Source organism: Pelmatolapia mariae, linkage group LG10_11 (assembly GCF_036321145.2).
Source record: "Pelmatolapia mariae isolate MD_Pm_ZW linkage group LG10_11, Pm_UMD_F_2, whole genome shotgun sequence".
NCBI lineage: Eukaryota > Metazoa > Chordata > Actinopteri > Cichliformes > Cichlidae > Pelmatolapia > Pelmatolapia mariae.
Window position 1 is genome coordinate 1,792,501 of NC_086236.1, and position 10,276 is coordinate 1,802,776.

At 41.9% G+C, this 10,276-nt stretch overlaps 2 protein-coding genes across 5 annotated transcripts in view; both read right to left on the reverse strand.

Annotated features, from left to right (window-relative positions):
- LOC134637737 (uncharacterized) overlaps positions 1-4,647 on the reverse strand; it is a 12,777-nt gene extending 8,130 nt beyond the window's left edge. Inside the window, exons 1-4 of one of the 4 annotated variants that reach the window (XM_063488251.1) lie at positions 4,510-4,647; positions 2,613-2,838; positions 2,199-2,337; positions 573-718 (exon numbers count right to left, since the gene is read on the reverse strand). In XM_063488251.1, coding sequence (XP_063344321.1) covers positions 573-718; positions 2,199-2,337; positions 2,613-2,815 — 488 coding nt within the window. In that variant the 5' untranslated portion in view covers positions 2,816-2,838; positions 4,510-4,647. Of the gene's footprint in view, positions 1-572; positions 719-2,198; positions 2,338-2,612; positions 2,844-4,415 lie in introns of all 4 variants that reach the window. The other 3 variants (XM_063488250.1, XM_063488254.1, XM_063488252.1) reach the window with 3 other exon arrangements.
- Positions 4,648-6,553: 1,906 nt separating this feature from the next.
- On the reverse strand, positions 6,554-8,578 carry med31 (mediator complex subunit 31). Its single transcript, XM_063486683.1, has 4 exons — positions 8,393-8,578; positions 7,507-7,581; positions 7,330-7,426; positions 6,554-7,216 (listed from the first exon to the last, which is right to left on the reverse strand). Exons 1-4 carry the CDS (start codon positions 8,400-8,402, stop codon positions 7,000-7,002), a joined length of 399 nt encoding a protein of 132 aa, XP_063342753.1. The 5' UTR covers positions 8,403-8,578; the 3' UTR covers positions 6,554-6,999.
- Positions 8,579-10,276: the final 1,698 nt, after the last annotated feature.

Below are 10,276 nucleotides of genomic sequence, written 5' to 3' on the forward strand. Positions count from 1 at the left end.
CAAGTGGCAGCAGGGGGCAGAGACTTTTATTCTGAAGTAAAGCTGAGAGACCAGATCAGCCTCACTCTTTAACATAAACATGCAGCTAGAGTTTGTTTCATACGGCCTACAGAATCATTTCAAAATAAAATGCTCACCTTCAAATTAAGAGCTTTAATCCACATTTTGTAACTTTCTGCTTTTGAATAAAATCCTTTTCTTTCTCCAAAACAAAAAGCTTAGACTTCACAAGATTCACACTTTTATTTGTAAATGTCAACATTTAAAGACATCGTATTAAAGTTCCTCTCTGGAATAATTAGTGAATGCAAATATGTTGAATCGCAGCCACACACTGACCAGGTGTTACGGATCATTAGCCAATGAGATGCTGTAGTTTAATCTCGTCTGTGACTCTACTGGAAACATATTTTACATAATCAACATCACGTTTGATTTAAACTACGTCTGAGACCATCAACTCATCGGCAAAGTGTTGGTCACAGAACCAGATTCATAGGTTTCTGCACCATTAGATTTATTTGCCATCGCCCCCTGCTGGTCATTAGGCAGAACACAGTGTGTGATCTCACCCCGAGCAGATGAAGACGGAGTCAAACGTCTCAGTTTTCTGATGACCTGAAGAATCAGATGATGTCACTTCCCACGCCGTCCTCTCCTCCACCTCGCCCTCTCTCATCACATTGATGGGCTTCACGCTTTCCACAACAGTGTTGAACTGACAAAAAGAGTCACAGTGAGGAGTGAAAGTGGCGCCGCGGGAGGTTTACTTTTGTATTGTATCAGATTTGAGACAAATCAGATTTCTTAGAAAATTCAAGGCGAGCAGATTTTTATTGACGGAGCTGAAATCGTCTCCAAAGCTCTGATCATCCTGGGGTCCATACCTGTGGCAGGTACTCAGGTATTGGCTTTATACTAGAGAGCAGTTTAGTCATATTAGAAACTCCATCAGTGACGAAGCATCAGGCTGTTCCTGATGCAGCCATGTTTCCTTATGTTTAACACCCTGTCACAGCCAATCAGATCACTGTCACACAACATAAACCAGAACTAAAAAATTCAGGACAACAAACCACAATCACACTTATTTCTTTTTGGGATTCTGAAAAATAACCCAGCCATGTAACATTAACCAGGTCAGGATTATTATTGGATGGATGGACTTTGTGTTTAGTGCTGTGACGTAGTGTTTGTGTAACTGCTGTATCTTTATTTGGGTTTTATGGTTTATTTAATACAGCGTGTGCCTGCAGAGGGAAGATAAATGAGATGAGATGATGAATAAAGAAAAAGGAAATGAAAACTTTTTTTGAGTTTCTTTGGAAATCCGGCCCGGACTAATTTAGCAGCTCGGAAACGCTCGTCCAATCTGTGCTAAGATTATGGCAGCACTGTTTACATGATATCGCTGTGTCACACCATGCTTTATGACCATCACTTTATGAACAGGTTTCATTAAGCCTGAAGAAGCAACACCGCTGGTACATTTCCATGTACAAAGCATGCTGGGTAATCGCCTTGATTATCTTTATTGCCTATGAACAGCTGTTAGGATTGTTGCTCGTGTTTCTGGTACCAGGAATTAAAAAAGTTCAAACGAACGAAAGCTGCTTTTATCCAGCTGGGAAACTTTAAACCTCGGTTCTTCTACTGCAGAGTGCATCTGTGATCCTGATTCCCGATCTGTAATTCCTGAACTTTTTATTCCCAATCTGTAATTCCTGATCAGGTCGCTGTTGAAGCAGATTTTACGCTCAAAGACCTTCTTGGTTAAACACAAGAAGCAGTCGAGCTGGTTGGAGCCTCGTTTCAGACTGTGGCTCAGAGTTAATATCTCGATGGTCACCGCTGTGATCTTTCCCACAAACTCCACACTCTTACTTTTTACAGATGCAGACATTTTTCAATTTTCAGTTCACTCAATGTTATTTACACAGCGCCAAATCACAACAACAGCTGCCTCCAGGCACTTTATATTGTAAAGAGTCTACAATAATACAAAGAAAGGAATAAAACATTACTGAGTCGATATTTTCCTTTCTGCACTCGAAGGGCATCAAATAAAAAATGCTGCGATCAAAGTCTACATGTATCACAAAGCAGCCAGCTGAACCCTATTCACTACATGACATCACAGACTGTGTTATGAGAGGCAGCAGGTTAAATCTGACTCAGAAGAATCCAGGACGACTCACCCGGATGTGAGGCCGGATGCCGTGGCTCTGGCAGTACCTCTCCAGGTACCTCTGGACCTCCTGATGGGGCAGGAAGCTGCTAAGCTGGGGTTCAAAGGGGAAGTCCGGGAACATCATCACCTCCTTGGGCAGGTTGGTCCTGTCGGAATATCAGAAAACATTAACTGTGAGGACAGAAAGGAAACTTCGCTGTAGCTCAGCCTTTCTCTCATGTTCATGTCAGTGTAGGAGACTGCAGACAGAACGAGACCACAGGAAATGACCAGAAACAACTGTGACTTTAGGCTTTAGTTGAGTCAGGATTGAAGCGTTAAGAATGACTTTACAACATAAATGATGCAAAGCTGCTCTAGTGAAACGTGGAGCCGGCCCTCGCAGCGAGCCCATCGATGGCGTGCAGACAAGTGAGCCTACCTGAGGTCTCTGTACATGCTGCTGTGCACCGGCAGCCCGTTATCAAGCTTTCCAACACGTTCGTCGTAACACCAGGTGCCGCCTACGTTTTCGGAGAGCTCGAACACCACCGGAGGAGCGAAGCGGCCGGAACGGGACAGGATGTGCCTGGCCGCGCAGAGTCCGGCCGCTCCGGCACCAACCACCGCCACCCGCTGCAACATCAGGTCTGTGCTGGTGACTCCACCTGAACTGAGCACAGAGATACAAACGCTCGAGATGAGGTCTGGTTATCACAGTGAGTAAACAGCTAATAATGAGCCTGCATGCTGTATGAACACAGTACGTGCTGATCTGCTCCACCTCATTTCCTGTTGTAAATCTATGTTCCAGTGCTACGTGCTCACATCAAACACAGCCACAGCACACAGATGGATAACTAGCTGATAACTGATTAATGTGAAATACTTTCGGGCATCAAAATTATCATTTTGCTGGTTTTGGCTTTGCTGTCCAGAAGAAGCCCCACCCACCTGCTCATTAAATGCTCTGTTTATGAGGGGCAACCAATCAGAAGAAAACTGGCACAAAGGGGCTGGAGTTAAAACTAAAGAATAAAAGGTATGTGAGTTTAAAGGTCACAGGTGATGCTGTGACTCTAACAGCGTTCAGTTTATAGTTTAACCCAGCCTGGACTTGGACCTGCAGGCTGCCACTTTACAGTCTGCGCCATTAGATCTGCTCCTCCACACTTCACAGACGAGTAAATATGATGAACTCCCCAGTGTTGCCAACTCCTCAGTAAGGAAAATCGCTATTGGCTGTCCTAAAAGTCGCTAAATGGCGTCATCGCCCAATTTGCACAATTGGTCCTGCCTATGTAAATAAACAGACCCTGTAGGAGAGAGAAATAACATTGTGGAACAGACATAGTGAGTTAAAAACACACCCTAAAAGCATTTAGAATATATTTAGAACTAGAAATTTAATTTCTTTTAGAAATTATTGTTTTTTTAATGTCACAATTCCAACCTTCCTCCTTTATCTGGACTTGGGACCAGCAAAAGTGACGCGAAATAGACACTCTGGCGGAATTAGTTTGTGTGTGTGTGTCTTTTTTAAGAAGTTTTAAACCTTGTGATCCATAAAAAGTAAGAGTAAAAGAAGAACATTTTTAACCATTAACAAACAAAATGGACATAGCAAGCCTCACCAGACAGCTTCATTCCAAATCGGATGTACAAGGCTCTGCAAGGACAGTTCTAAGTTTGCAGTGATGGGAATGAAGCATTTTAGTGTATTTTAGACAAAGAAAAATGTACATTTACCGCTGCTCCCACCCTGCCTGCGTCACAGTCGGAGGAGGGAGCAGCGGCTTCGCTCGTGTGCGATTCATTTGCAGTTTGTACGTGTGGGGGTGAATATCTTCTGCTCTGACAGCAGCTGGGGGGGGGGGACTGCTGCGTGAGGACTACCTGCCGCCTGTAAGCGCTTTGGCACGGGCGAGGTGCCCACACAGTACCCGCTGCTTGTTGAGAGTAAGAGCGATACGTGCCTTCACATCAAAAAGTCGTCATAAGTCTCCAATAACGCCAGAAAAAGTCACCAGATTTGTTGCTAGTCACTTTTTAGAAGAAAAGTCGCTAAGGGGATCTGAAAGCTTGCTAAATATAGCAACAAAGTCGCTAAGTTGGGAACACTGCAACTCCCTTATTAGAATGTAACAACCTAACTTAGCCACAGTTTCATAAATCACGTTTATTCAACCCAATATTGCAAACTGCGCATGCCCACACCAGGCGGCCACAAACTTTTTAAGTCTACCTGTCAGTGCAGATCGCTCCGTTGCTACATTAAAGTCGGCCGTTTAAACAAAACACCCCGATTGATCAGTGATGATGAAGAAACGAGGAGTTACCGTCGTCCCGCTCAGCCGTTTCCCGTCCCGGTGTCCGCGGAAATCAGCGAAAACATCGCTTAAACGTTAGCTAACTGCACCGCTGGGCGTCCATCCAGGCACCGAGGCACGACTCACGTCACAACACCGCTCCATTACCGCGCAACGGCCCTCGTGTTACGGAGAAAACGGTCCCGTGTCTTCCGCTAACATCAGCAAAATAACTTCCGGAGCCCTTCACAATAAAAGCAGATAATGACGTTAGCGCGAGAAAATGGCAAAAAAAACAAACATTTTATTTTATTCTATTTTAGCTTCATTTAGTTTTCTGAGTGGATTTACTTTACTCAGATGTATTATTATTATTATTATTATTTGGTTTTCTCTGTTACATTTTATTGCTGGTATTATTTTATTTATCTATCGAACTATTTGTGTATTTATTTTAGCTGTACAGCCCTCCGGTCAACGCTTCCTGTTTTTAAATAAACGGACTTTATTATTTGAAATAGTTCGATGATAGTTTAGGTTTTAGTGTTTTAACTATTCTATTAGGGCTGCTTGTCGTGTCAGTATTTAACAAAAATGACTAAAACTACATGTCCGGGTTTCTTTTGAAGTTAATTTCATAATAAAATGTTTGTCTGCTGTATCACAGTCAGCTGACCTCTGAGAATGGTGTTTGCACTCCTCACTGCACATTCAGTCCTTCATCTGTTTTGGTGTTACGGGACGTTTATTCCGTAACACTTTATTTATTTATTTTTTTTATTTTTTCTGGCTTTGCCTCCGGTCTTTCTTTCTTCTTCTTTTTTTTGACACTTTATTTAAAGTATACAAAATTACATATAAAATTTACATACACATACAATTACATATACAAAACCATGATCACACACCGCTCATTAAGGAATAAGGAAAACAAGGAGGAAAGTCGAGCATCTGAGTCCACAAAACACTTTTAAAACTTACAGTTTCAATACGTTCCAGGGGAAAACTTTCCCAAGTTTCAGGTCCATTGTTCGTCTTCTCCGCAGATCTGTAATGATATGTTTACTCACCACATCACTACTTATCATCTTTTGTTCCATCACTCCTTTGGTACGGGTTTTCCAAATATGTGTGTTTATTACACACATTACTAACCAAAAGAGTCTCCTTTTGTCTTCACCCATTTTTTCTTTAAACAAACCATATTTAACTGCTTTAATATTAACATCAACATCATAACCAATTTCTGTCATCTTCCGCCTTATCTCAGTTGTCCTATAACAGTCCAATAGAAGATGTTCCAAGGTCTCATCTTCATCAAAGTCTATCATAGGACATTTCATGGTGGTAACAAAACAACTCCACTGAACCACTGCCCTCACAGGGAGGCGCCCGAGCGAGATGAGCCACACCACGTCTCTCATGCTTTCGGATAATAATTTATCTTGTATATTTTTAACTATTGATAGATTTTCATCTTTATCTACATACTTATATTGAATCATACCTTCATAACACTTTAGCCGTCCTGTCATAAACACAGCTCTTACACTCTTACAGGTGAGAGCAACAGGTAACACCCTCACTCAATAAACAGAGGGTCCAGGAGGGCTCTCTCTCTGTTGTGCCGTTGTCTGTGTTTGTCTGTCGCTTGTGCTCAAGGCTCTGCAGCCAGGGATGCTTTGTCTTGTTGCTCTGCTCTTTTCCACCATATCTGTTTTCGATAGGATCTAAATCTAACTGGATCTAAAAATAGAAATGAAATTTTGAGTTTCCTCTTTAAATGCACATCATGAGCCACCCTCACTGAATCACTGTTTAATGCTCTGCTGTAGAAGTGACGATGGAGGGACAGAAAAGAGAAAAGCAAAGAAAATCCAATTTATTTTATTTAACTGGCCGTGATAGAATTCTCTTTGTGATGAAGTGAGATCTTCATGTGACCTGCATCAGAGCACCTCCTCTAAGAGTCTCCTCCCACCTTTCCCTCACGTAAGGATATTTCAGGTCAAGGAAAAGTGGTTAGGAAAAGGAAGTAGGAGGTCACTGTTGTTATTGAGCCGACTAACACAAAGAAAACCTGCATAACTTTATTGGTTTAATCAACACACAAACAGAAACAAACTCTTCACATTTCAAACATTTTATTAGAACAAAGGATGAAAACAGGCCGAGCTACACCCCTCTCCCGGAACACTTCAGTCACACTCAGGTGATCGCCACAGATAAAAAAGGCAGGAGCTCGCTCTGCAGCTGTGCAGCAGGACTTTAAATGAAAACCTCTGCTGTCTTCTCTGTTTCAGTCTGTTCCTGCTGAGACCATCAGACTGACAAGTTCCAGGAAATAGCCACATCCATAAAGCCAGGAGAAATTTTAACTTGAAAATCCCAACAGGAAGTTCAAAGCTGATGCTTCCCATCAGCTGATCAGCTCCCACCTCAGTTCTTCCCCTGCAGTCTTTAATGTTCACGTGAATGGAGAAATAACCTCGGTATCCCAGCAGCGCTCCAACTCCGTCGTCATTTTGCGGCGGCGTTGCCGTGTGGCGGGGCCGTCTGCGGCTGCGCCTGCGTTTGCTCAGCGAGCGCCTGCTGCAGCCGCATGCGTTTTCGTGAGTAGTGCTGCCAGTGCAGCAGCTGCTGCTCGTCGATAAACTTGGCGCACTGAGCGTTCACCAGCTCCTTCCTGAAGTGCTCGTACTGCAGCAGCTCCAGCATGTGCAGGCAGTGGGGGTACCTGCAGGGGGCGGAGTCACAGAGCAGAGGTCAGCTGACAGAAGGGTTTACAAACATCACAACTTTATCCTCAAAGATAATCGTCTAAATCAGGAATCAAGCATGTCGCCGTACTTGAGGAACTTGGCATACTCAGGCTCCTTCCAGTACAGCAGGTACTTCAGGTAGTTGATGAAGGATCTGTCCCTCAGGATGCCTCTCTGAGCCAGAACTGGAAACACAAACACACAAAACCTACGTCAAACTCTGGCAAATGTGAAGCTGCGAGTTTGTGATCACAGCGTCACTCACAGTTCAGGTAGTTGGGATTCGCCAAACACTGGACGAACTCGAGCTCCAACTGGAAACGGTTCCTGGCCTGCTCGTCTGCACCAGGAAGCACACGAGTTAATCAGTAACACAACATTCAAACCCACAACACAGATTATCCTGAGATCGTCAGGAGCACATGCTTTTAACTTCTATTATTTAATTACAGTAAATCTAAACCTCAATAATGTCTCGAAGGATTCAATCCACACTACACACACACCAACGTAACACAGCCATGAGAAAGCATGTTTTTATACCAGACTCCATTAGAGAAAAAAGCAATTTAGAGGCACATTTTTTAATTCACCCTGAAAACTTTAAATAGGCAGCTCGGAAATGAAATTTAATATAAGGGTGAATTATTGAGAGCCGAATTAAAGAGCGAGTCTCAGAGTACAGTGTTCAGAGTCCATGCCAGGTCATCTTCAAACACACTCACTTTAGCTGATAAATCAAGTTTGTTATTAATCTGAATAATTTCTTGGGACGTTGTGATCAGCCGACACTCTGCAGTCTGACTTAAAGCTAATCATGAGTGTACCAACGTCTTTAACAACACATTCAACCATATTTAAAAACAACCAGAACCTTTACTTCCTTTTACTTCCTTTAAATAAAACTCGTAATCCCAGCGCCGCCAGACTCCATTCAAAAAAGTGACAATTTAACGCCGCTTTGTCTGTTTGCGAGATACTTCGTTGTCAAAGTAGAAAAACAAAACAGAGCACATCTAAATACCATCAGCTGCTCACAGACAGGCTTTTAAAGCCAACAAAGTAAAACTTACCGACTTATTTACAGCGTTTTGTCTTACAGGAAATATTAGCCTAGCAGATTAGCATTGACCAAACAATCTGCTACAAACCTGTTTCCATGGCTACAGCCTGAAGGCAGCAGTATGTAGATGAAGGACTTAAATGTCAGATAAACTGTCTAAAAACTTAAAAAGCACAAATAAGAACAGAAAGCCGGGTTTTGCTCTTTTCAGGTTTAATCGCCGCCATCAAACGTGAGCAGGCTAAAACGTAAAACGTTAAACTTCCGCCGTCTTCGCGACATCCACGTCGCTTTACGCCGCCTGCTTTTCGTTGTTTGGCCGCAAGAGGGAGGCAAACAGGCAACAAGAAATAAGCACCTTCAGACTCCCACAAATAACTTGATTACACTTATTTATATGAGCGCATTATTATTATTATTATTATTATTATTATTATTATTATTATTATTATTATTATTATTATTATTATTATTATTATTATTATGCAGAAAAGCACTGAAGATGTATAGATTACTATACTGAACAGGCTATGAGGGTGCAGTCAGATGATGAGAAAACCAGCCAACATGTGCTAATACTATGTGATCATGTCCTATTTCAGTTCACCTCTGTTGACCTCTGTTCCATACAATCCTTCAAGACATTTTGCTACTTGTGCACAAAACCAAAAGCCTTTCTTTTTAGATTTTGTATTAGCATAAACAACAAAGTACAGCTTTCTTCAGTTTGAATAAATATTGGCTGTATATGTCTTTGTCAGTGTAAAAGTTCTCTCCTGTTTACTCCCTATAATATATTGGATGGTGTCATTGTGTAAGCCATCACATACAGAGTCTAATTTTTACCCCTACAGAACCTCCAGGTTTGGTGCTCAAAGATACATAAAAGTCTGTTGGAAGTTTACAGAAAGTTATCAGGCCATTGGGAGCAAAATCTTCCAGTCTGATGAAAACAAAGTTCAAATATTGTGACACAATACACAGTGACATGAGTGGGAGAACACAGGCACCAACTGCAGGAATGTGGGGATATTGTAGTTTAACATAGAGGGAAAAACAAATGCAGAGCAGGATCATTCAGTAGGACAATACCCCAAAGCACATCATCATGAACACAGGAAGGCTTGGACTGACCCAGCCAGGGACTGGACATGAACCTGATAAAGCATCTGAGCAGAGAGCTGAACCTGGCAGTCACTGACTCTCTCCAGCCAACATAGCTGAGATGAGAGGTTCTGCCAAAACCAACAAGAGTGACATCCAAAAAGGCTGCGCCAGCTCTAGACTAGACCCTGTCACTGCTTTCAAAGGTGCTTTAAACAAGTGCAGAGTGAAGAGCCTCTGCACTTGCTAATTTGGACACTTGCTAATTTAATATTTAGTGGACATTTGAATCCACAGTGGCAAAAGATTAATTTAATTATTTAAGTAAATCATTTTGACTAAATCCCTAAATCACTCACATTTTTCCTCCCCCAGATATTACCTGCAGGTTTGACCACTGGGGGGCAGAGTTTTACCTGGATGTGTGCTGTTTTAATTTACAATACTTCTTTTTAGTCTTATCCTCAATGTCAGTGTCCTGCTCCTCAGATATTGACGCACGTTTTGGTACAAACGATATGAAAGTGCAGCCTGGCATCAGTTGAACTTCAACTGATATCACTGCAATATAAAACATAGACGTTTTAGACATCAAGTCCAAGCTTCTGTTTGTTTCTGTTCTAACTTTAGTTCATTTTGGAAGATTTTTGTTTAAAAAACAGCAGAATTTACAAAAGCTGCATTTAAAGATCGATCTTTATTAATATGAAATAAAACTGTTAACAAGATGGTACAAAACTCTGAAACATCATGTATGTACAGAACACACTCATCGGCTCGCATAAAAACGGTGTTATTATGTTTAAATATGAACCATAAAAAATGCGAAGCATATTTACTAATTACGCTAAAATAATTCCAGTTCACA

Excerpts from the sequence above, each read along its gene's own strand:
- med31 (XM_063486683.1), bottom strand. Across the intron at positions 7,427-7,506 it reads GAATCCCAACTACCTGAACT|TTCTGGCTCAGAGAGGCATC; the intron begins GTGAGTGACGCT and ends TTGTGTTTCCAG. Across the intron at positions 7,217-7,329 it reads GAGTATGCCAAGTTCCTCAA|GTACCCCCACTGCCTGCACA; the intron begins GTACGGCGACAT and ends CGCCCCCTGCAG.